Genomic DNA, 26,999 nt, shown 5'->3' with positions numbered 1-26,999 from the left:
TAAATTTTAGTGAATATTTTATTTGGACATTTTAAAGTTTAGCTTTGTAACCAGAAGGTATGAAGGTGAACATTTATTCATAATCATTGAAATCTAACCAAGTCCTATTGCAGTTTATTTGTGGGTAGAATGGTTGGAAGTAGCATGCTCAAGACATTTAAAATTTTGAAAAAAAAGTCATGCATCTGATTGATCACCATATATGCTCCCAGAGCACAGCTCCTCTGTAATCCTGCTCTTCAGTGCTGGCATTGTTGATTCCTTGGATCCCGTATTTTCCTTCCTCTTCTCACTTGATCCCTTACTTATGTCTGTCAAGGACTGAAACGCAGTGGGAGGTGCAGGGAATTTTTGTAGGAATTGTTCGGCTTAATAGTCCATCAGCCTTCTGATGTTCCCAGAGTCATGCCCTTGTCTCAGGCGAAGCTGTGGAAGTGTTTGATGGAAACAGCTGTCCTTCTGTCGTTCTGTGAAGTTCTACTCCAAGTGGGAGTTGGGTGATATGGTTTGGATGTTTTCCCTCTCCAAATCTTACATTGAAGTATAATTCCTAGTGCCGGAGGTGGGCCCTGCCGGGAGGTAACTGGGTCATGAGGGTGGATCCCTCATGGCTTGATGCTGTCCTGGTGACAGTGAGTGAGTTCTTGAGAGATCTGGCTGTTTAGAAGTGTGTGGCACCTCCCTACCACTCTCTCTTGCTCCTGCTTTGCCATGTGAGACGCCGGCTCCCCCTTCACCTTCTGGCATGAGTAAAAGCTCCCTCAGGTCTCCCCAGAATCTGAGCAAATGCTGGCACCATGCTTTCTGTACACCCTGCAGAACTGTGAGTCAATTAAACCTCTTTTCTTTATAAGTTACCCAGTCTCAGGTATTTTTTTTTCTTTTTAATTTTGTTTATTTTTCTAGTTTTTCTTCTTTTTCCAAATTCTCCCAGATCCTGATCAGGTACTTCTTTATAGCAACACAAGAACAGCCTAACACACAGGATTAAGTTGATTCCAGGTAAATAAATTAAGAGAAGGAATAACTCGCTGGAGACAGCAGCAAACTCAGCCCAGTTTTATTGCAAATAAAACAAGTCATTCAAGTGAATTGTGGAAATTGAGGGTGCACATGAAGGGGTGGCAAGGGAACGGGACTCTTGAAGATGGTCAGTGTTTCCTTGGTTTGAACTTCAAAGCCACACTGTTGATGCAAAACCTCTGACCATTGGGCCCAGGTCCATCAGGAAACACGTGACCTAGATGAGCTTCACACTGCAAAGGACAGAAGCCTCTGTCATCTCCAAATGCAAACAAAGCTCTTTATGTAAAACCAGACAGACGAACCCCCCCCAAAATCACTCCACTCCGGAGTCTGACATCTGTGTTAGGAGAAAAAGTCTATTGCATCCGAATTCAATTAAGAAATGAAAGAAAACAGAACACAGTCATGGTAAATAGTTTTACTTTATCAATAGGATGTGAGCAAGTTATTAAATTTGGGCCTTCACAGTTACTCATCTAAAAATGGGGATAATTATCATACCTACATAAGAGAGCTGTGGGGACAATTAATTGATATATTACATGTAAAGCATTAACATAATTCCTGGGTAAGTACTGAATAATATTGTAGTACCCAGTGTATTATTATTATTTATTACTTAAGGCAAAACCACGCTATCTTAATCAGCTTGCCTCTAATGTTTTACAAAACCCATGAGTCAGAAAATGTGAGCAGCTAAGGATATCAAAATGAATTTGTGATCTGGATTTAAGCCACTCTCTCCTACGGGGCTCACAGAAGGCAGAGGTGCTGACGTCACCTGCAGCATTGCTCTGCAGGCCAGTGACACGCTGTAGGGTGCAAAAGGAGGGTGGAGAGATAGAGGTGCCAGTCACACTGGGTAAGTCAAAGATGAGATGCCAGTCACTCTGACAGGATAAGGACTTCCTGCTCCTTATCCCTGCTCAAAAGAAGGTGAAGATCCTACCTCTGTTCTCATCTCTGTGGAAGGTTAGAACCAGGAAAGGCCACATTAGAGAGAGGCTGGAGAAGCCTTTTCTCTTTTTTGCAGTGCCCAGATTGAAGGGAGAGAGTGATCGTTGTTGGCATGTGTAGAAACCCCATGTGTTCTGGGCTGGGTGTGGTGGCCCACGCCTGTAATCCCAGCACTTTGGGAGGCCGAGGCAGGTGGATCACTTGCGGTCAGGAGTTTGAGACCAGCCTGGCCAACATGGCGAAACCTCATCTCTACTAAAAATACAAAAATTCACTGGGTGTGGTGGCAGGCACCTGTAATCCCAACTACTCGGGAGGCTGAGGCACTTGAACTCAGGAGGTGGAGGCTGCAGTGAGCTGAGATCATGCCACTGCACTCCAGCCTGCAAAACAGAACGAGACTCTGTCTCAAAACAAAACAAAACAAAACAAAACAAAGCAAAACAAAAAAGAAACCCCATGTGTTCTGAAGACAAAAGTACCCCTAAAAAAGGACACCAGATTTGCCAAGAACAAGAGAGCTCTTTGTGGCATTGGGGGCAGCATCAGGGAAAGTAAAACAAAATAAGAAACCTCACCTGCTTGCAGACAACCTCTGTGCGAGCTGATCCTAACGAGGTATCCAGACGTCTCAGGATCCCTGTTTGGCTTTCATCAGAGCCAGATGTACCATGAGCCTCGGAAAACGAAGGCCACCCAGTGCCAGAGCAGTACTTTTTCTCAGAACTGTGGAAGACATAAACGATACTACAGCTGCTAATGACACTGTCATTAACATGCCAAGAGGTGCCCCGATGTGTTGTTCCAGGGAGCAGGATCTGTTCCCACTCTCCTCTGCCAGATCCCATGCCCAGTTATTCGACAGTCAGTCCCCCTGGAATCGTCCTCACTGCACCTTCACTATCGAAGCCATTGCCTCTCGAAGTGGAAGGACTTCTTGATCCTTTGATGCTAAAGACTTCTTTCTGGATATCCAACAAGGATCTAAAAACACATGGTGTTTTGCGAACTGTGTTGCATATTAGGTAACACAGATCAAACCCATGTGTTGAAAATGTCAAAAACGGAGAAATCAAAACGAAATACTAATGCTCGGAGGAAGTCATCATCATCTTAGAGCAGCGCAGAAGTGTAAGGTCTGATGAGAAAGTCATGCTTGGCAACAGGAATTTCAGGTTATCTCAACACAGAAGCCTGACCAGGGATTCAAAAGCTGCCTCTGGCCACTTCTTAGCTGTGTGAAACCACAGCTCTTGAAGCCTCAGTTTGCTCACCTAGCAAATGGGAATAATATCTACCCTACAGGGCTGTTTTGAGGATTTGAGGGGAAACTGTGAAGTGTGATATAAAGCTTAGCACAGTGCTGGGCACATGGTAAGTTCCCTGAATGCTTGCTGTGATGGTGATGATTAGTATTAATTAATACGCCTGGGTACCTGGCATCAATCACTGCAGTGAAACCTAACCCTCCAGAAGTCTCCCAGGGACTCATGACCCTGGCACAAGGAGAAGGACAGCAGGCAAATCCACTCACCAAAGACCCACCCTCTTAAGTGCTCTCATGGATAAGCTCCCTTAAGTGGCACTGGGAAAATAGACTTCAAAAATAGCTGTGGCAAGGAAATGGCTCTCTCTATCTAAGGAAGAAAGAGAAGAACTGAATTTTACACCCAGCCAAAAAAAAAAAAAAAAAAAAAAACTAATCTAAGAAGAAAAAGTAGCAAAGAATCAAATCCCTAGACTATGAACACAGAAGGAAGCCTAGCTGACAGCACAAACTCCCACAGAAACAATTGTGTAATGCAGCAATTCTCAAACATTTTGGTCTCGGCACCCCTCATGTCCCCTCTGTGTCCCCAAAATTAATAGGGATTGCTGAGAGCTTTTGTCTGTGAGTTACATATGTCAACATTTAACAAATTATACATTATAACTGAGAATTTAAAAATATGTGTGCATTAATTTTTTTTTAATATAGGTTGAGTGCCCCTTATCTGAAATGCTTAGGACCAGAAGTGGTTCGGATTTCAGATCTTTTTGAATTTTGCATTTTACTTGATGGTAAGCATCCTTCATCTGCAATACTCCAGTGAGCATTTCCTTTGACTAGCATGTTGGTTCTCAAAAAGTTTCGAATTTTGCTGGCGTGGTGGCTCACGCCTATAATCCCAGCTTTTTAGGAGGTGGAAGCGGGCGGATCACTTGAGCTCAGGAGTTCGAGACCAGCCTGGCCAACATGGTGAAACCCCCTCTCTACTAAAAATAGAAAAACTAGCTGGGCATGGTGGTGCATGCCTGTAGTCCTAGCTACTTGGGAGGCTGAGGCAGGAGAATAACTTGACCCCAGGAAGCAGTGGTTGCAGTGAGTGGAGATCAGTCAACAGAGCGAGACTCCGTCTCAAAAAATAAAAAAGTTTCAGATTTGGGTGCATTTCAGATTTCGAATTTTCAGAGTAGAGATGCTCAACCTGAAATAAATTTCTTATATGTTAACATAACATATATTTAAGGCAAATAATTATACTTTTCAAAATGAAACAAACATTTCATGAGAAGAGTTGCACTGTTTTACAATTTTGCAACGCTCTTTAACATCCGGCTTAAAAAAAAGACAACTGAATCTTCATATGTGCCTCTGAATTCAGTCTGTTGCTATGTTGTTTTGATTGGAGTATAAGAGGATGTGGCCTCAAGTGGTCTCAAGTGTGGTTGGAAAAGCCCCTAGAAAGGTCCCCCCCAGGAATCTCTGGGGTCCTCAGACCAGGCTTTAAGAACCACAAGTATAGCCATTAGAGGAAGGGCTTTGACTTCTGAAAGATTTGTGTGTGAATCTGGGATCTGTCTGTTACATCTGTATCACCTTGGCAAGTCATTTAATTTTTTGAAGCCTCAGCATCCTAGTCTGTAGATAAGTATAAACTAAAAATAAAGTTCTAAGCCACCCACTGACTGAATAGAGCCCTTCTTGGCCAAGAGGACTCCAGAAAAACCCTTAAATCGAGTTTCCGGTCATGATGGGACAGGAGGTCAGACACACCTCATTATACCCCCTCCCTTTTGTGGTTTAGACACAACAAGTGACCAGCATTAATGTTTAAATAGAGATCATAAGACTGGCAGAACAGCCTCTTTGTGGCAATAATACACCAAATTATAAACAGGACCTAAGGCCATGCCAGGCGAGGGTGAAGTCATGCACCCCTACACTTAAAGAATCAACTCTAACTGCCACAGGGGTTTTCTTCTTCTCTAGCAGCTAAACAATCACTGGCCTTGAGATAAGCAGTGTTGAAGCAATTGCAGCCCATCTACCATCAGACACTGACTAGCTGAGACCCTCTGTTCCACCAGCCGTAGCTACAGCTTTGATTGCACAAGAGACTGATTTTAGTAACTTTCTCCTGATTAAAAGACCATGAACTGGTTCTGGATGGTTTACAGAGGCTGTGCACTTGTGGGCCTTCATATCCTGAAAGACCTTTTGATGTATAGGATCTAATTATAATACATTTAAATGTTAAGTTTCTACCCCCAAATAAACATAGGTCATATGTTACATGCATGTTTGTTCAATATGTGTATGTCAGGACCATCTTCACAAATTTTCATAGCCCCTCCTGTGATCTGTTAAATAGGTATATTTAGCCAACCCCCTCAGCATAAAGCTCCTACCTCAGCTGCTCCCCCTTCCAAGTGCCTGCATCTGCTCTTGGCTGGGAGCTCGCTTCCTAGCCTGTGGGATGGCCACCTTGAAGGCTGTAACCCTTTAGAAGAAATAAAGTCTCCTTTTCTAAATTTATAGATTGTATGATTGTTTTAAGCTAACAATAGCAATGGCATTATCACCTCACTTTCTGTGTGTGTGCTTAGCATAGTACCTGACACATGGCACTTGAGTCGGTAGCTATTTTTTAATTTTTTTTATTATTAATACCAGAAATCTATGGAATGTGAGCAGTTGTGGGTCCAGCTAGAAATGTCTGCATATTCAGGTCGGATTCTTTGCAACCCTCCTCCAGGGGTTCAAAATCATTCATCTGGCCACTCTGCTCAGGGAAAAACATCATTAAGTATCTTTTAATCCCAGTCTTTCCATCCTCAACATTATATATCAACTAGTGATCATTAAAGGTATTTTGATGGAGAATTATGAATGCAATAAAATTTTTTAAATAAATGAAACTAAGGCTAATAAAAACTCATTAAAGCATTTTATGGGAAACAATAAACCTTTATTGATGCAATTAGCAGAATCTGGAGATTTTACCAAGTAATATGAGAGGCCTAACATATATAAGTTAAGACTGGGAACCAAAATATTAAAGCCAATCAGAAATTCCAATATACATATTTAAGTGATTAGCAGATTGTAAGGTTTGCCCTTGAAGAACTAAAACCATTCTGAATCATATACTCTAAGGGATTTTTACTTTGTTTCGTTTTGCTTTGGTTTTCCTTGATTTCTGGAAGTTCTACAGGTCCCAAACCAACAGCACAGGCACTTGGTGATAACTGACAACCCTAACCTCTTAGAAGAATTTCTATTCCTTTGAGGGAATGGGGCATACAGAAGGTTTTTAACAATATTACTTAGTTACTCATGGTACATACGACATCAGGATATTACGTAAAAGGTGAACTAGTATCAGGCTCTGTTTCCTCTTATTTTAAGAAGATTTATGATCATGAAATATGTGATCCCACAATAGATTTTAATAAACACATTCCAAATAGGCTCATGTGGAAGAAGAAAGGGAGAAGGAGGAGAGGAAGTGGCAGTGATGGGCAATGTCACTTCATTCCAAGTTAAGGAAAGAGAGTCTGGAGTCCCTAGGAGTGTGAAAACACATTCTGGAAAGTGTTCTTGACCCAGACACCTTTGATTAAAGGTCTGTGATTTGGAGAGGCAGAAGCTCTCCAAAACTGTGCATCAAACTCATTCCAACAATTATGGGATGATGAGGAGAATGACGCTAAGTCTGGTGGATGAGGCTGGGAACAAGGCTCTGGAAAGGGAACTCATGAGTTACACTGGCTGGGATCACTCTCAGAGGCTGGTTATATCTTCTGGGAAACTTACACCTGTAATAAGGAAAGCAGGCACCAAAAGGCGATGGTACCTATGTCAACGGAGCTGCCCATGTGGCTTAATGGAAGCTCAGCTAGTGAAGAATGTGGGCTCTTGAGTCCCAAACTGTGGGTTCATATTTTGGCTGGCTACCTGTAAGCTGCAGAACCCTGGACAAGTTATTTCATCTTCCTAGCTCTCAGTTTCCTCACGTGAAATGAGAATGATAATAACACTACGGGGAGCTGCCGAGAGGTCTGACGAAATGATGCACATGAAGAGCCTGGGCATGGCACCTGCCACATGCCCAGAGGGCTCCTTCATTGCTGGGGTGCTTCCCACTCTCAAGAAGAGTGCAGTGGAGCCCAAATCCCTGCACTATCACTTACTAGATAAGTGACCTGGAGCAAGTTAGTTAAATTCTTTAAGCCTCAGTTTTCACATCTGTTAAGCGGGGGTCTTAATAGCTCCTTATTGGAGGGTGAGGATTGTTTGCAAAGTACTAGAGCCCAGTGTCTGGCATGTAAGTGCTCAAGAAGTTGCAGCCACTTCCCTCACATTTTCACAGTGATTTCATAATCACAGCTTTTTTTTTTTTTTTTTTTTTGAGATGGAGTCTCACTCTGTCACTCAGGCTGGAGTGCAGTGGCTCAATCTCAGCTCAATGAAACCTCTACCTCCTGGGTTCAAGCAATTCTCCTGCCTCAGCCTCCCTAGTAGCTGGGATTACAGGCATGTGCTACCACACCCAGCTAATTTTTGTATTTTTAGTAGAGACAGGATTTTGCTATACTGGTCAGGCTGGTCTCGAACTCCTGACCTGCAGTGATCCACCCGCCTGGGCCTCCCAAAGTGCTGGGATTACAGGCATGAGCCACCACGCTCAGCCCGTAACCACAGCTTCTGATAGTCCCAACATTGCTATGATGTCTAAGCAGCAGGATGGATATTATTAATCAACCAATCAATAAGTACTTATGGAGCATCTAAGTATTAGTTTCCAAGGTGGCTGTAACAAAGTACCACAAAATGGGTGGTACTCTCTCACAATCTTGAAGATAGAAGTCCAAAGTCAAGGTGTCCACAGGGCTCTGAAGCATCTAGGGAATCCCTCCTTGCCTCTTCCTACCTTCTAAGGTAGGCAGTCTTCGGTTTGTAGCTGCGGATCACCAATCTCTGCCTCCGTTTTCACATGGCTGTCTCCTCTCTGTCTGGGCTTCTCTTCTTCTTATAAGGACAGCAGTGATTTTGGAATTAGGGCTGACCCTACTCCAATATGATCTTATCTAAACTAATTATACCTGCAGCCACCCTATTTCCAAATAAGGTCACATTCCCAGCTTACAGGGATTAAGACTTCAACATGTCTTTTTGGGAGACACAATTCATCCCATAACAACTTCCATGAGCCTTGTCCAAGAAGCATAAGATGGCCAAGGGACTCGAAAGCTAATCAAGTTTATCTCCTTAACTAAATAAAATACTTGATCCAATAGGAGAATAATTAGGTCCTAAATTGTGTGATACTGATAAATTAATAGGAATTTGAAGCAGATTAAAAAAAAACCCACAGTGTGTGCTATCAGAGAAGGTTTCAGGAGAAATCTGGGATCCAAAAATAAGTGGAATTTCAATTAGTATTAGTGGGGCTGAGCAGATCCCAGGAGGCCAGCTCAGCATGAAGGGAAGTCCCAGGCAGGAAGCAGCCGAGCTGGAGCAGGGAGCTCAAAGGAGTGAGCCCTGCATTTACTTGTTAAAAGAACTACTTAGTTTTGGTTGACCAACTTTCCCTTCACTTTCACTCCACACAAGCATTTGAAGGAATTATTTTTTCTGTATCTCTGCTTCCTACTATAGAGACTGGAGACCAGAGACAGAAAGAGAAGGAAAATGAGAGGCAAAACCAGAATATATTTCTAAAACTCCTCTTGAACAGGAAGAAGTCTCAGGAATATAGTCTGCATTTGTATGTTCTCATTAATTAGAATATATCCTCCAGAATTCCTCAGGATCAAAAGTGCATTCATGTATACAGCCCTAAGAGGGATCTATTGCTTAAGAACACATCATTACTCCCGGGTGCACTGGCTCACGCCTGTAATCCCAGCACTTTGGGAGGCCAAAGCGGGTGGATCACCTGAGGTCAGGAGATCAAGACCATCCTGGCTAACATGGTGAAACCTCGTCTCTACTAATAATACAAAAAATTAGCCAGGCACGGTGGCACATGCCTGTAATCCCAGCTACTCAGGAGGCAGGAGAATCGCTTCAACCTGGAAGGCAGAGGTTGCAGTGAGCCGAGATCACGCCACTGCACTCCAGCCTGGGCGACAGAGCGAGACTCCATCTCAAAAAACAAAACAAAACAACAACAACAACAACAAAAACATCATTACTAACTTGCATCAAGTGCCTGGCCTGAGTCAGTCATGTCAGGCATTGCTCTATGCTTTTCCATGTATTAATTCATGACTCAGATTATCCTCCCAACAACCTTATGAATTAGGTACTATTATCTTCATTTTACAGGTGAGGAAATCAGACACAGAATGGTTAAGAAATTTGCTCAAGGTCACACAGCAATGGAGCCAGGATATACACCTTGGCAATCTTAACCATTCTACTGCCTCTCCCATAAATGAGTGCATCTTTAAGAATAGTATATTCTGGAACATAAATAATCTTCAGGAATATATTATTTCCTTCGGCTGCAGTAGCAGCAACAGGAAAGGGGAAGAGATACAAACTCAGAAGTCTTTAAGAATGCAAAATGGAAACTTTTCAACTCAAACTAAATGGTTACACAAAAACAAATAAGGTTGGTGAATTGGCAGTCTCCTCAACTGGCCACTTGGTCAATGGGCTTTTGGAGAATCGGCTGGTTTTCCTATTAGTCTTGGCTGCTTCACAACCTCCAGGACCTGGGGTTGGTCACTTAACTTCCTTAATTTGAACTAGCATTGTGCTAATATAGTAGCCTCTGGCCACATGTGGCCTTTTAAGTTTAAATTAATTAAAATTAAATTTAAGTTTAAATTAATTAAAATTAAATTGAAAAAGTCAGCTTCTCAGCCATGCTAGCCACACCTTGAGTGCTTAGCAAGCTTATGTGATGAGCGGCTACCACATGGCCAGATACAGACATCTCCATCACCACAGGAAGTTCTACTGGACAGAGCTTTCTGTTCTGGACTCAGGACCCTCCTGGCTCCAGGATTCTGACACCACAACTAAGCCTGCAAGGTGAAAGGAAGGGAAGAAGGCCCCCTCTTTTTCAGAGGCAGAAACCGGAACATCAAGGAAGGGGAAGAGTGAAGACTGTGATTTAAGAGAATGCTTTTGCCAGGATGATTTATCTTCTGTATTCACAGTGCGAAGAGGGAGACAGAGCACTGCCTGGTGCCTGCGGTAACAAGGGAGCCCTTGACACGCTGGCAGCATGGTTCTATGGCTGAAAGCTCATGGGCCATCTCAAAATCCTACCTCTCCTCTTTAACACAACCAAAGGTCAAGAAATAACTATTGTCTCAGAAACCTGAGTCCCACATTTTACTGTGCAAAAATTAACCTCCTTCTAGTTTCCCCCATGCCAACGTGAATGCATCCGGGCAAAGGCCTGCCCATCTGTGAGCACGGAGGAAAATCGATGCTAATCGCTCCTCATCCTTGCAGGCGGGTCCGGCTTCCTAAGGCAGCCCACATTAGCAGCCAGCCGGGCAGGAAGGCCCAGACTGCTCAAAGCCCAGAGGACAGAAGGAAGCACTGCCTAATGGGCGATGCACAGAGCTGGCTTGATTTATATTTTATTCTAAACCAATTTAGGGTTGATGCAAAAGAAAGGAAAACATCTTTGAAGTTCTGAAAAATAGGACTTCAAAGATATTTTCCTTTCTTCTCCATCGAATCTACTTTTTTTTAAGACTGTTTCCTGCATGTCTAAACAAAAAAGCCTTTGTTGAGAGATTTCAGATCCTGATTGACTTAAAAGAGGCTTTGAAATCAAGGGACAAATAAATTTACTTTTAGCTATATAGAAGAGGGTATGGTATTCGCTACTGTCAAGCATTGTGGGGAATCTATCCTCATAAAATTCTACATTTCCTAAATTAAATTATAAACCCATTTTCCCTGGGAGAGAGTTTTAATCACATGGCCCAGCAAATATAATCATGGTTTAGATTTCTTTAAATACATTCCCTCTAAAAAAAAAAAAAAAAAAACTCTAATAGCTTTATCATAAGGTGCCCACTGAGTTTTATTTCCTTGCTATTTCTTGAGGATAGAGAAAGGAAGAATATAAGCTAAGTAGTCTTGTTAATGGCTCTAAATGCCAGAAAAAAAAGTCAAGACAGGGAATTATCTTATATGAATAGCTCTCCTTACAGCAACAATGCAAAATGAGAAGAGCAATTTAAAAAACAAAATGGGTATTACGGGTATTTATTTATCCAAGATCTCAAATAGAGCAGTAAGAACCTGGAGGTTTGGTCTCCTTCCGTAGCTCTCGATTCTTACCTGAAGAGTGGACTGTCGCAGCACACGCAATGATACATTCCTGCTTCCTTGTTATTCAGGTAGATGCCACTGAAAGGCTGAAAGTAAATTAGATATGTCACATTCAGATTTCTCATACTACTGGCAGGAGTTGAAACAGCAGATTTAAATCCTGGGTAAGTCCCCAAATCAAGGAATTTCTGTACTAATTTGACGAAGTGCAAATAACGCCAGAAAGAAAATTATAATGTACCCAATGAAGCAGCCTGCAGATGTATTTACAGCCTGGGCTTTATTGCACCCAATATTCAAATTATGACTTTGACAATCTTTGTATTCATACAGGACTTTTCATCCAAGGGCATCAAAGTCGGTGAAAAAGCAAGAAAACAGAGTCTTGTCCTCTGTGATCGTGTGAGATTTCGGTCTCCCTTTTAAAAGAGTTAATACAACAGGACTCTAGTCCACTGTCTAACATACTTTGAAATCTCCAATTAAAGACAGAATATAAATACATAAGAAGCATAGTTCAGTGAGATCAGGCATTTTGCCTTTAATATGCTTCACATAATGTTTAGGACACAGCATACTTAATAAATGTTAAATAATGAGCTAGATTCCCCACCCCCTCAGTGCCCAGGTTACTACTTAGATGAAATTACTGCGTTCATTGTGGGTTACAGGGTTTGCAAGTTTTCAGAGGTATTCTGAGAGGGGAACAAGGAGACAAGTCAATGAATGAGCCAAGTCAATATTTTTTAAAATGTTATTTCTCAAACTTGATTTTTTTTTTTTTTGAGATGAAGTCTCACTCTGTCACCCAGGCTGGAGTACAATGGCACGATCTCAGCTCACTGCAACCTCTGCCTCCCAGGTTCAAGTGATTCTCCTGTCTCAGCCTCCCGAATAGCTGGGACTACAGGTGCATGCCACCATGCCTGGCTAATTTTTGTACTTTTACGGGGTTTCACCGTGTTAGCCAGGCTGGTCTCGAACTCCTGACCTCAAGTGATCTGCATGCCTCAGCCTCTCAAAATGCTGGGACTAGAGGCATGAGCCACTGCACCCGGCTGATGACTTTTTTTTTAAAGACCATTTTTGCCCAATTTCTTTTGTCATCTCCCCTGTCAAAGAAAATTAAAGAAAAAACAACCCTTGCACAAGCTGACCATGAAGATCCACTATCACAGGGCCTGGCGGCAGGCACTGTCCCCTCCTATGGGCCAGAGGAAAGCCAGAGCACAGAACAGCTCACCAAGTGACAAAGCTGACTCAGGAAATCTTCAGATCCCTCCCAACTCAAAAAAATTCACAGTTTAAACATCCAAATTCCCTGTGGTAGTATTAACAGCACATTTGCAGTGAGCTGTATAAGAGACAATTTCAAATTAACCTACTGAGCCTACCATCTGGGTACACTTGGATGTTTTCCTTCTTTAAAACCCTAAACTTAGCTGCAGAAATCTGAACAGTAGTGAGCTGGTCCTTTATGGCCGGTCCCCTCAAATGCCTGCTTCCAACACTGGCAATAGTTAGCAGCTGTGAAGAAGAGGAAGTTGGCCAGGTGTGGTGGCTCATGCCTGTAATCCCAGCACTTCGGGGGGCCGAGGCAGGTGGATTACCTGAAGTCAGGCGTTCAAGACCAGCCTGGCCAACATGGTGAAACCCCATCTCTACTAAAAATACAAAAAAATGCCAGGCATGGTGGAGCATGCCTGTAATCCCAGCTATTCGGGAGGCTGAGGCAGAAGAATTGCTTGAACCTGGGAGGCAGAGGTTGCAGCGAGCCGAGATTGTGCCACTGCACTCCAGCCTGGGCGACAGAGCCAGACTCCATCTCAAAAAAAAAAAAAAAAAAAGAGGAAGTTTCCCATCCTTCCCACCTGGGCTGAAGATGAATGCATGCAAAACAGGACTGCCAGTCCCAAGGCTGATCTAGAAAAGCCTTTTCATAGGATCCAGACAGCCTGGAAAGACTCAAAACATAATTTCATTATTGCAGGGGGGCAGTTGGACAGAGGAAGTGATAGATAACTGCTATCACAGTAAGCAAAATAAAAATTAAAACATCAGTGAAGGCCAGGTGCGGTGGCTCATGCCTGTAATCCCAGCACTTTGGGACGCCAAGGCGGGTGGATCACCTGAGGTCAGGAATTCAAGACCAGCCTGGCCAACATGGTGAAACCCCATCTCTACTAAAAATCAAAATATTAGCCGGGTGTAGTGGCAGGCACCTGTAATCCCAGCTACTCGGGAGGCTGAGGCAGAATCGCTTGAACCCAGGAGGCAGAGGTTGCAGTGGGTCAAGATTGCACCATTGCACTCTAGCCTGGGCAACAAGAGCAAAACCCCATCTCAAGAAAAAAAAAAATCAATGAAAAGGAATACTCAGCCAACATAGTTTCTGAAATGACATCTACCCACTCTCTCCTTGCCTAGCTTCCTGACGTTTCCCTCCCTCTCCAATTTTATACAAGTCCTGTAACTTATTTAGGGTTAAACTCAGCTTCTATCTCATTTCTAGTATTGACCTGATAATCTAATATAAACCCAGTCTGAGCTGGGTGCTAATGTTGCAGAGGTGGGCAGCAAAACAGTTTCTGCACTCAAAGAATTTGCTCCCTAAGTGGGAGGAAGACACACGTGAGCTGACAATTTATACCATGTGGTGACAGTTATGATAGAGATGGCATGGAGTTCGGGTAGCGCTGTACCCTTCACTACGAAGGGGGGAGTTTCCACAAAGGCTGTCTGTATCAGATATTATTTGAGATGGGAGGGAGTCTTTTTATTTCTTAACCTTTTATTATTATTCTAAATTGCACAACTGATTGTTGTTTATTATAGAAAAATGCCAACACTAAGCTGACTTTTGAAGAGTAAGAGTTAATTGAATGAGGAAATGGAAGAGTATTTCTGGCAGGCAGAATACCTTGGGCAAGGCTCACATGAAAGAAGAGGGCAAAGAGGAGGATGGAGAGAGATGATGCCGGAAGGCAGGTGAGACCAGGCCAGATGGGGATGGTTAGATCATGACAAACAGCTTAAACTGTGTCCTACTGGAAATGTGAAGCTACAGGAAACTTGTGAACTGGGTGTACACCTGATTGGAGTTGGTTTTTAGAAAGATCACTTGACATTCAGGTAAAGAATGAACTGGAATGGGGCAAGATGCTACCAGAGGCAGAGGGCAATCCGACCTCCATCACACATGCAGGCCTGGAGTGTGCTCCTGCTCAGGCAGAGCAGTGGAAATAAAAGAAAGAGAAGAGATTCAAGAATACTTAGAAGAGAGAATTGAAATGCCTGGCTGCACAAGGAGGGGCCAGGGTCAGAGAGAGAATGACGTTCAAGATTCCCCTGGGATTGCAAGGTCTGCTGGACCAATGGCAGTTCACCATTCCATCTTGTCAATACAACGCACCTGCTGGAAACAGACGACACACTCAAGAGGGATGACTGCAGATAACTTCACACAGGACTGTTTACAAAGGTGCAGACGGGGCCAATGGAAATCCACAAGTGAGGGCAACGCATCCCTGGGCTAATGACTCTGAGAAGCCATGGCCTCCACTAGGCCTGTGGGACAAAGGAAGAGGGAGTGGCCAGAACCTGGTGAGGCTGCACCTGCAGGGGAGGGCTGCCTACAAGAGCTGCCACCTGCAGTACAGGAACACAGCCACTGCCATCCTGCAGCCCCACAGAGAGAACGCTGGGCCCTAGCGATTTCTCCATCCCACCTTTTGATCTCACTGTTGTCTCCCACTGGCTAAACTGAATCAATAGCTAGGGGGAAAGGGAGCTGCTCACTCTTCCTAGAGCTCAGAGCAGGGGAGCCCGCGGAGAGTGGATCTGGAGAGTAGACAGAGAATGACCTGCATAAAACCTCCCTTCTATTGATACTTGACTTTCAGTTATTGCTCAGCCATCCTGTAAATTTATTCATTGGTCTAGCAGAGTGCTAGCATATTACTGTTGCCCAAGAAAAAACATGCAGGAGTGAATTTTAATTTAGAGTCACCAAAGAGAAGCCTTCGATGTTTTATTTCTCTTCTCTTAGGTGAACAAAGCTAATGAAGGCTTACATTTCTGCAATACTCTAAAAAGTTAAATGTGGAAATGGATCCATGGAAAGGGATTTATAACATTAGTTAAAATAATGAATGATGCTCATTTTGTCAAATGGCCAAATGCAGAGAGTATATTGCACCATCTGTTTGAGAAGCCCACAGATTTATTTTCCTAAACATCTGGCAGCTCATCTCTAGGGTCTGTCTATGTACCAAGCCCTGCCTGGCTCTGTACCTGAGAATTAGGGTTGGCTTAGAATACTCTGGGAATACATACAACTGCTCACAGAGTATCATGTGGTTCCCTTGTGCAATCTACACAAATGGCTAATGTAGTCTCTTTCCCAACGAGGGCTTTAGTAAAATCCCGCCTACAGGAAGTTTTCAAAAATACCAGCATTTCAGGGGATTTTATTGGGATGTGCTGGCCCTTCTGATGACTTTAGCATTGGAAAAACTGAGGGTGAGACCATGATTACAATGGCAGTGCATGTGGGTAGTGACATGAGTTTTGCAGGTGTTGACAAGGGAAAAAACATTCATACTCTACTATGTTTGAAGCCACATGGCTGGGGTCCACTCTGTGGGATCTGCTTCACTAGTAAAAATATCTAATAACAAAGTTCAATTCAAAAAAGCTACACTCCAGTAGCTATATTTGGGTCTAAGACAGACCACTTGTTAAGAAACGCGGCACTATGTTCTTGTTTATATGTGAGAGCTAAAGAATTTGAACACATGGAGGTAGAGAGTGGAAAAATGGATAATAGAGCCTGGAAAGGGGGTTTCCTACCCTGGAAAGCAGGGGGTAGGGGGAGGATGAAGAGAAGTGGCTTAAAGTCCACAAACATACAGTAAGAGAAAAGGAATACACTCAGTGTTTGATGGCAGAGTAGGAGGATGACACTTAACAAAAATGTATTGTATTCGGGTGACAGACACCCTAAATACCCTGACTTGATTACTATGCATTATATATGTGTAACAAATTTTCTCAAGTACCCCAGAAACTTGTATATACACACACACACACACATAGACAGAGAGAGAGAGAGAGATATGTAGCACTGTAAAAAGTGGTGTTATAATGAGGAACCACTGAGGGTTGTTCTCTCAGAAAATGAATGAAAGCTGAGATTGCCAAATGCAGTTTAAATAATGTTTCCACCTCTTACCTGGCAGTCATTCAACATTCACAAAAGTTGATTTTTCAGATGCCTACTATGGCCAGCCACCACGTTAGGTGCCAGGGGTTACAGCAGTGATGGCAAATGCTATGAAGGAAGAGTTCTGCTAGAAGCAACCCTAGCTGGGGGCTAGGAGAAGGTTTGCCAGAGAAAGTGAGATTTGGGCTGAGAGCTACAAGGTAGGTCTGAATGAATGGGTGGAGAGTGTGGGGAGGGATGACGGGAGAGAAGAAGGAAAGCTGGGTGCAAAGGCCTTAAAAGAGAAGGGAGCCCAGGGCATGTGAGAGCTCAAGGGTGGTGTGGCCAAAGTACCGGGTCAAGAGGGAAGATGGCTGGATTTGAGGATAGGGGTGGGAGCCAGGGGCCGTTAGGACCTTCTTAGCCATCTCATACTTTTCTTTTTCCTTGAAAGCACTGGGCAGCCACCAAAGGTTTTGAGCTGGGGAGTGATATGGTCAGATCTGTGTTTTCCAAAGAACTCTTTGGCTGCAGTGTGGAGAATGGATTGGCTGGAGCAAGAATGGCCATGCACAGAGAAGGTGATGGTGACCTGGCCCCACGGGGAGGTGACAGCGGTGCATGGAAGTGAAATGACAGGAAGGTTATTTAGGAGTCAGAATAGAGATGCTGTGTCCACAGAAAAGTTTCAGGTTTCTACAACTCGATGGATATCAACACCCCGAGAAGGGCACAATGGAAGAGGAAGACCAGGCCTGTGGAGTGTTGCTGGGCAGCTGGGTTTCATAGCTGGACCTATTCCAACTGCCCCCTCACTGCCAACACATGCAATCAGAAAACTGTAAACCAGCTTAGCTTACCGGTTCCGTTCCCTTTTCTCTTGTGACGTAGAACTGCTCTGGGGTTAGTTTCTTTTGCCACTCACTCTTGGCAAGAGGCAGCTCACACGTTGCAAGAGACCCTGTATTGTTAAACAGGAATTTTAAAAATTAAAACAAAAATGCCTGATGGACTTTTCTTCCTTGGCCTTTTTCCCTAAGTATACTGTCACCCAGCAGAATAATCCAGTCCCTTCCTCTCTCTCCCACGAGTTTATTCTTCATGGGGACCAGAAGGCTGAGGCACAAAATGCCTTCACTGACTATTTAATTTAATAAGAAATTAACAAGAAGTAGAGAGCCAGTTTTCTAGTCTTCCTGGGGCACAGAAGTGAAAGAGGCAGCAGAAATATGAAAGAATGTGGAATACATTCCCTTCGGGTACCTAAGGGTAGAAACTGATCCTCTCTTCTCTGATGACTTTTAGAGGAGCAGTTGCTGTCAGAATCTAACCAGAAGTAGTTGAGGCATTGGACAGAAAAGAACTGTGAGCTAGTCGGTTATTAAACTCTTCTCCCTTGCTAGTTTATAAGGATATCTCTGATTTTCTTTGTCAAGGGAGGTCTCTATTTTAAAAATCTTCTTGCATGGAACAAAAGAAGAAACTCCCATAGCATATAGTCCTGAAAGAGAAACAGACCTACCATAATCTATTATGATGCTTCATGGTTTTTGTCCATATTTTGTTTTCTTCTTTCCTACTCGCCTTGGCATCTATATTACTACATTTATTCACGTGAGTGTAAACCAAGTAACTAGAGCAATACTCTCTTTAGCCAAAGGGAGTAGGAAGCCCAACTCCTATAATAAATGTTTTTAATCATCCAACATTAAGAATCTGAAAGGATTTTATAATGTGTCCAACTCTTCAGTTTGCAGATGAGAAACAGAGGCCCAAAGGGTTAGTAATCTGACTATGGCACTGAAGATGAAATGTTGAATGCCCGTGATGCCAGCACCTATATATCAAACACGTCAGAAGTTACAGTTGAAATTCATTTTAGGTTACAAAAAAAGTCCTAAGTTATCCTTCGGCAAGAAAAGACTTATCTCCTCTCCAGTTTATAATACTGAACAATACTGCATTTCCAGTGATACATATAGTTGATTGCTTACATTTTGCTAAAAGGTTTTTAGGCTATTTAATATATTAAAAGTTTTCTTCTTTCTTTTTATTACTGTTATTATTTTTACACAAGGGCTCCCCTAGGAGGTATCTTTTATTAAATATACTCTTTATAAGACTACAGGGGTTTCTTTTTGCTATGAAAATAGATCTCTGAAATTCCTATGGAATATACCTCAGTTAACACATGATTTTTGGGGTATTCGACACTTTGGGAACAAAACAAAATGTATTTATGTGATAATTACTATTGCTCAATGGCCTTCAGAGTTATCAAGCAGAATGTCAAGTAATAAATGAAGAAGGAAGTATAGAATTTTTTAAATCACCATTTTGTAAAAATCATCAGAGGATTCTAAAACCCCTGGGTGAAAGACTACTGGGGAACAGATAGTCACATCTTCTCAAAATACAACCCCAAAGTTTATTAATTACAAAAAAGAAAATGCCACTACTTTAACCAAGTAGGCTAAGTTAGCATCACCAACAGTGGGACAAGTGACATCCTGTCTTCCTGATGTGATGCCCTGGAAAGGACACAACATCACCAGTAAAGTTTTCCTGCCGAAAACATTCAATCAGTGTCTCATGAAGAAAAAATCACATAAGTGAAAATTGAGGGAAATTATTCAAAAGAAGGACTGTCCCCAACTAAAACCAATGTGTGACCCTTTATTAAATTCTAGATCCCAGAAAAAAAACAAGAGCTATAAAAGACATTGTTGGTACATGGTGGGAAATTTGAATATCAACTGTGTATTAGACAAGGGTACTCAATTTCCTGAGAGGAAAACTGTCTTGCAGTTTTGTAGGAAAACATCTTTGGTCTTAGGAAACATGCCGAAATATTTAGCAGTAAAGTGTCATGATGTCTGCAACTCTCAAATGGCTTAGCAAGAGAAATATAAATAAGTAAGTGCGAGTGTGTGAGTGTACGTTTGCGTGTGTGTGTCTCAGTGTTGGGGAGAGAGATGGGGAAGAGCACATGAATCTAGAAAGGAACTTCATCTCTATGAGATTTTTCCTAATAGCCCATAATCCCAGTTTAATTGTGAGGAGAAACATCAAACAATCCCAGATTGAGGGACATTCTACAAGGAACCCGACCAGTCCTCCCCAAAACTGTAAAGGTCATGAAAAACAAGGAAAGACAGAGACAGTTTTGACAAATGTACTATGATGATGTCAGAAGATAACCAGGGGGATCCGGATGAGGGGTTTTGAGAACTCTGTACTGTCTTTATAACTTGTCTATAAATCTAAAATTATTCCAAAATAAAAAAGCTTATTTAAAAAACTATCTTCTCCATGGCTACCCCTGTACCATCAAGCACTACTGGAGAAAATCCCCCACCTGGGGAGAGGGTTGTCCTTATAAACTCAAAGTTACTCATCTCACTGGGGTTTCAGTGAACCATGGAACCATCTTTCCCCAGTCAGCTCTCTTCCCATTTCTCTGCAATGAGTGTTTTAAACCTTTTCCACTCTCGGGAATGTAAACTAGTACAACCACTATGGAGAACAGTGTGGAGATTCTTTAAAGAACTAAAAGTAGAATACCATTTAATCCAGCAATCCCACTACTGGGTATCTACCCAGAGGCAAAGAAGTCATTCTATGAAAAAGATACTTGCACACACGTTTATAGTAGCACAATTTGCAATTGCAAAAATATGGAGCCAACACAAATGCCCATCAATCAACTAGTGGATAAAGAAATGATGGTATATATATACTATGGAATACTACTCAGCCATAAAAAGGAACAAAATAATGGCATTCACAGCAACTTGGGTGGAATTGGAGACTATTATTCTAAGTGAAGTAAGTCAGGAATGAAAAACCAAACATCGTATGTTCTCATTCATAAGTGGGAGCTGAGCTATGAGGATGCAAAGGCATAAGAATGATACAATAGACTTTGGGGACTCAGAGAAGAAAGGGTGTGAGGGGGATGAGGAATAAAAGACTACACATTGGGTACCATGTACACTGCTCGGGTGATGAGTACACCAAAATCTGATAAATCACCATTAAAGAAAGAATTTATTCATGTAACAAAACACCTGTTCGCCCAAAAACTATTGAAATTTAAAAAAACAAAACAAAACAAAACAAAAAACCTTTTCCACTCTCCTCAAACCATGGTCTCTATCTACTACGTCTCCCCTTCCTCTCAACAGATTTCACTTTTGCAAAATCAAAAGCCACAAACCTTCTTGCTACCAAACCATCACACTTACTAATACCTACATCTACCCTTTTTCCATCTTGTCACAGTGGAACAAGTGACTGCCTCTGATATGGTTTGGCTCTGTGTCCCCACCCAAATCTCATGTGACATTGTAATCCTCAGTGTTGGAGGTGGGGCCTGGTGGGAGGTGATTAAATCATGGGGACATATTTCCCCTTTGGTGCTGTTCTCGTGATAGTGAGTTATCGAGAGATCTGGTTGTTTAAAAGTTCACCTCCCCCTCTCTCTCTTCCTCCTGCTCTGACCATGTAAGATGTGCTTGCTTATGTGCTTGCTTCCTCTTCACCTTACACCATGATTGTAAGTTTCCCAAGGCCTCCCCAGCCATGCTTCCTGTACAGCCTGTGGAACCGTAAGCCAATTAAACCTCTTTCCTTCCTAAATTACCAGTCTCTGGTATTTCTTTATAGCACTGTGAAAACAAACTAATACAAGCCTCCTCCTGTCTGTTTTTTTGCCACTTCTGTTCAGGATCCTGTCTCTTCTTGGCCACCCCAAATGATTTAAAAAGAGAATGCTTTAGCCAGAGGCACTAAAAAGAGCAAGAACAGGCTTTGCTAGAAAGAGTGTATGTCCTGGGTTCCTCCTCCCAGATCTAAACTCTGGTCCCGTGGGGGAATTTGTGAGACCTAATCTCTGGCTATCATTGACATTTGTCAAGGAAAGGACTAAACGCATCATGATAAAACACCCTCCTCTTGGCTTTGGCAAAGATCTTGCATTATTCCTGTGGATAGGTAAGAGGACCAACTTCAGGTACGAAGGTTGGAATTTACAGTCTGTGAAGCTGGCTTTATCTTTCTGTCTCCTTTCAGGCAGGAAGTGGAATGGGCTTAGAAAAAAACCCTATTGTCTCCTGGAAGCACTGTCCTTCGTGTGACTCAACAGGCAGTACACTATAGTAGCTGACACTGGAAAGTGGGAATTAGAGAAGAGCTAAAAGTCAGTGGGACTCTCATGAATTGAGCTTTAAAACATGTACTTCTTTCGCTTTGAACCTAAGGCTTGAGTTGGTCTGGGTTCCCAGCTCCCTCTCCCACACCTCTATATTTTGTTACACCTATTAGAGAGTGACTATCTGTTCTTCAGACACCACCTTCTCCCTCTGCCCTAATTTTTTTAAGAGACCGAGTCTCACTGTGTTGCCCAGAATGGAGCACAATGGCTATTCATACGCATGATCAAAGCACACTACAGCCTTGAACGCCTGGACTCAAGGGATTTTCCTTCCTCAGCCTCCCAAGTAGCTGAGACTACAGGTGCGTGACACAGTGCCACGCCATAATATTTTCTTTTTAAGTTTAAAATATATAACTAGTATTTAAATTGCTAACCAAAAGAATTGAGGCTTCATCTAAGTACAATATGAAAGGACATTTTTAATGGTTCTTTTAATCCTTATCAATGTGGACCTTTTACACTATTTTTAATGTGTGCAAAAACTTTAGTGGGTAGGCAATAATGTTTAGACTAGTTCTTGTTCAAGCACCAATTATGCAACATTTAGCTGCAGATCTGCCAGCCTAGAAGGCTCAGTCAAGGGCAGACAGACTTTGCTTTGATAGCAAAATGACAAACACTCAGTTGGGTACACCCAGGTCAGGTTATATGTGGGCTGTATCACTTTAAGAGGTTTCTTTGACCTGGATGTTATGAGCTGAATTGTGACACTCCCTACCCCCCAACTTCCAAATTCATATGTTGAAGTCCTAATCCCCGGTACTTTAAAATGTGACTGCATTTAGAGACAGGGCCTTTAAAGAGGCAATCCTGTCAAAATGAGGCCATTAAGAGGGGGCCCTGGTCCAATAAGACTGGTGTCCTCATAAGAGGAAGGGACAGCAGAGAAAAGGCCGCCTGGGGACACAGCAAGAAGGCAGCTATCCCCAAGTTAAGGAAAGAGGTCTCAGGACAAATCTCAGGAGAAGTCTTGGCCTTGGACTTCCAGCCTCCAGAACCGTATGAAAATGAATTCCATCGTTTAAGCTGCCCAGCCTGTGATATTTTGTTATGGGATCCCTAGCAAATGAACACACTGGGGCTTTAGAAAACAACCAAAGTTTAAATAAAAATTACAGTATGAGTAAATTCTGAGCAGTTTTATCAAACAGCAATTTAGGCACGTGTAAATTAGATACACGACAAGGTCTCTCACTTGGGAATGAGTCAAGTCTTCTGGCTACCCTGGCTAGAGAGAGGTTTCAACACTGGTTGTGTCCTTTTCTGTGTGTGTGCAGGTATTTTCTGTCCGTGTGCAGGTATTTTCTGTCCTCTGCACCACGTGCTCATCCTTTGGGAGCTACACATTTTCCAGATTCCCTCTACATTCTCTTGCTATCTTCACTATGAAAACATTTATGGGTTGCTGCTATTGCATGAGATAACTACACAGCTTTACTTTGAATTATGCCTTAATAAACTCAAATTCCTTGGAGTTCCCTTCTCTCTGTGTGCTGTGACTTGCACAGGCCATATATCTTGTTGGTCAGAAGTTCCACAGGGTGGGCCTCGATTTTTTCATCCCTAAGGAAATCCACTCTTGGTCCTATGATCACCTACTGGGTGCCTCCTTAGGGTTTTGCTAACCTTCCTGGCCACAGTTGCTATACTGCCAATTGTCACACATAAGCCCACTCCATTTTGATAAATAATGTGTTGAATCTAATGGAACTCTTTAGAAACTGGTATTAAAAGAATCCCCAGCCCATTATGATCTGCAGAACTAGTCTCTCCCACCAGTGCCTGGACTATTTTAACCCTATGCCCAGGACAGTTTCCTAGCATAGTCATCTCTAGAAAGAATATTTTCCTGAAGCAACAGATTTTTTGCTCCAGAATATTTCTTACTTTCCTTTTTCAGTTTGCTCTTTGTCAATCTGGATTAAAAAAAATCACTCTAAGCATATGAGAAATTGCAGCACTGGAAAAAAATACTGTCATTTCAATATCTTCTCATTTCCCTCCTCCCAATGTCTCCCTCTCTCTCAACACTCCCTAAGCCCATGATGTAAGTTAAATGTAGCTACATTTTTGTCCTTTCCACTTATTTATGTAATCATAACTAACATTTATTGTGTGCCTGCTAAGTGTCAAGCATTGTAACAAAATATTTAATTAAAAAGTTATTCTTTACAACAACCCTACCATTATCATTATCCTTATTTGACAGAAGGAAAAAAAATCTGAAGTTTAAACTTTCCAAATTCAAGAAACATGTCCAAAGACATTGTTACAAACTGAATATTATATGTTCTCCCTGCTCCTCTCCCCGCTCCCATATGCTAAAGCCCTAACTCCCAATGAGATGGTATGTGGAGATGGGGCTTGGGCGGTTATTAGTTTTAGATTAGATCATAAAGGTGAGGCTCTCTTGAGGGATTAGTGGTCCTTCCTGAGACAGTCACCTGAAGGCAGAGTGAGAAGGCAGTCAACTGCAAGCCAGGAAGCAGGTCTGCATCAGGAACCAAATCTGTTCCCACCTTGATCTTGGACTTCCCAGCCTCCAGAACTGTGAGAAAATGTTGTTGAAGCCACCCAGTCCATGGTGTTTTGCAATAGCAGCCTGAGCTCAGACACAGAGCCAGGAAGTAACCGAGAGCCAAGACTCAAAATCTGCATCTATTCATACCCAAGCCCTTCACCACAGAACTACTCCCTGTTTATCATTTTTAATGGCTGCCTAACAGTTTGTTGGATTGAATTTTCATGATTTACGTAAGTATTTCTTAACTGATTTGGGTTACAGCCAGTTTCCATTTTGTAAGAGACTAGTGCTTAAAGCATCTTTGCATATATCTCTTTGTTCTTCTTTTGAACTATTTCCTTTGAATAGATTCCCTGGAGGGGTGTCTGATAAGGTACACAGCTCCTGTTACCTACTGGTGGCTGGCCAAATTTTATTGTTGCTGGAGAACTTCAGATCCCAGGGCAATTCATTAGGCTGCTTCTGACAGCAGCAATTACAGCCATGAAGTAGTTACCGCTAAAACCACCATCCTTTTTCAAGGGGTTATAGAGAGCTCGTCGGTAACTGTGACCTGTTTCTATCACCTGTGGTTCTCAGCAATACAATGCTTGGCACACAGTAGGCTCACAACAAATGTCATCAGACTGACTAGAGACACCAGTGATTAGAAAGGCCATAGCTGGAAGTCATGTTGGATGAGCTAACATTCCACAACGCCAACGCTTTTATTTAGTTACGTATTCTTTTAATATTGCATTTCGAAAACTTCAGGGGCTAAAAAGAGCTCAGAATGAGTTGGTACATTTTCATCAGTTGGGTATCTCTGAATGTCTTCAATGAACACATATAAAATTGGATTCAGAGTGGGTCAGTCTGGCAACGGCCCAGGAAGCAAATCCCCTGGGGCACTAAGTTACCCTGAAATAGAACTGAAATACAGGGGTAGCTGGCAAGGTCTCCCGAGGTGACTCCTTCCTGCTTGGTGAAATGTACAGGTACCCAGATCCAAGAGAGGACCCAAAAGCATTTAGCAGAAAACACACACACACACACACACACACACACACACACACACACACAGACACACACACACTCGCCCTGGTCTCTGTCTCAGTCATTAACAATGGCTGTCACCTTAAAGAAGGAACAAATGATCAACCCAGTCTCCCTGGCTCTTAGACACATTTATGGGAAGTCAGCAGGGCAGGAAACACCCACAGGAACCCCAAGTCTGAACTGCCTGCTTCTCAGATGCTGGAGGGAAGCCCGCGGAACTACGAAGAGGGCTGCAATGCAAAATACTAGGGGCCTTCGCAGGGGCGCGCGGGCCGGGCTGCTACAGCCCAGGCCGCGGGCTTTCGCCTGGAGTCCCCGATAGGGGTCAGGGGCCCCCGAGCCCCACTTACGCCCCCACTCCCCGAGCCAAGAAAAAAAAAATTATGCGCACATTTAAGGGGATCATTTGTTCACTTCCTCGGATTCTCACAGGGGTCAGTCCCCACCCTGCCGCCACCTAGTTTACAATCCACTGTCCCAGATCCTCGGGCTGGGGGCGGGGGAGCAGGGGCGCGCCGAGGAGGGCTCAGTAGGAGGGCAGCGCCCGGCCTGGACCGGCCCTAGGCTCCCGGGTGCAGCCGGTGAAATGAAGCCGAAAGCCGTAGGCGGCGGCGGGGCCTGCGGGACCCGCGTCCTACCTGCCTCCCCCAGTCCCGGCCCGGTGCCGGGCCCGCCGCCGCCCGCTTGGCCCCGCACCGCCCGCCGAGGCGCAGCTCCGAGGGTCAGGCCCCGGAGCAACCAGAGGAGCCGCGCCATGACGCCCGCTCCGGCGCCGCTCCGCCCTCTGTCCTCTGCCCTCTGCCAGTCCCTGCCCCTGCCCCCATCCCACCCCTCCCCCATTCTCTCCCGTCCGCCTGCGCTAGTCGGCCTCCCTCCCTCCCCACGCTCCGCCCACACCGCCAGTCCCCTCGTCTCCCTCCCCCTCTTCTCCCTCCCCTGCCCCTCCCTCCTTCCCTCCTTCCCTCCTTCCCTCCTTCCCTCCTTCCCACCTACTCCTCCCACTATGTGCCCTGGGCCCTCCCAGGTCCCCGCCCCTCTTTCCTCCCACTCTGCCTCTCTCTCCCCCTCCCTCTTCCTCTCCTTTTCCCCTCGCCTTTCCTCCCCCTTCCTCTCCCGCTTCCTCTCTCCCTTCCCTTCCATGAGACCCTCCCCAACCCATCTCTGCATCTCCCAGCTCCTCCCACTTCTGCTCCTCCCTCGCCCTGCCCCCCTCCACCTATCCCCACTCCACTCATCCGCAGCCCAAACACTGATCTGTTTTAGTTTGCATTTTCTAGAGTCGTCCATAAATGGAATCATCCCATATGTACTTGATTTTGTCTGGCTGCTTTCACTCAACATAGTTACTTTGACATGCCTGACTGTTTTTGCATGGAACAATCATTCATTGCTTCTTGAGCAGTATTCCATTTATGGATATACCACCGTGTGTTTAGTCAGCACTTGATTTAGGCTGCTT

General features: G+C 43.5%; 1 protein-coding gene across 1 annotated transcript; it reads right to left on the bottom strand.

Moving 5' to 3' along the window:
• Positions 1 to 26,357, bottom strand: MSRB2 (methionine sulfoxide reductase B2). Its single transcript, XM_031015674.3, has 5 exons — positions 26,179 to 26,357; positions 17,621 to 17,721; positions 11,567 to 11,643; positions 2,562 to 2,709; positions 1 to 1,256 (listed from the first exon to the last, which is right to left on the bottom strand). The coding sequence occupies exons 1-5, from the start codon at positions 26,294 to 26,296 to the stop codon at positions 1,152 to 1,154; spliced, it is 549 nt and encodes a 182-aa protein (XP_030871534.2). The 5' UTR covers positions 26,297 to 26,357; the 3' UTR covers positions 1 to 1,151.
• Positions 26,358 to 26,999: the final 642 nt, after the last annotated feature.

Source organism: Gorilla gorilla, chromosome 8, assembly GCF_029281585.2.
Source record: "Gorilla gorilla gorilla isolate KB3781 chromosome 8, NHGRI_mGorGor1-v2.1_pri, whole genome shotgun sequence".
In the NCBI taxonomy this organism is placed as follows: domain Eukaryota; kingdom Metazoa; phylum Chordata; class Mammalia; order Primates; family Hominidae; genus Gorilla; species Gorilla gorilla.
This window is presented reverse-complemented; position numbering and strand designations above follow the sequence as displayed.

Bases quoted from the DNA above. Each gene is read 5' to 3' on its own strand.
- MSRB2 (XM_031015674.3), bottom strand. From the start codon at position 26,296: ATGGCGCGGCTCCTCTGGTTGCTCCGGGGCCTGACCCTCGGAGCTGCG. The intron at 17,722-26,178 runs GTAGGACGCGGG...TTAACAATACAG, and splicing joins GCCGGGACTGGGGGAGGCAG to GGTCTCTTGCAACGTGTGAG. The intron at 1,257-2,561 runs GTGAGGTTTCTT...TGTCCTTTGCAG, and splicing joins CAGAGGTTGTCTGCAAGCAG to TGTGAAGCTCATCTAGGTCA.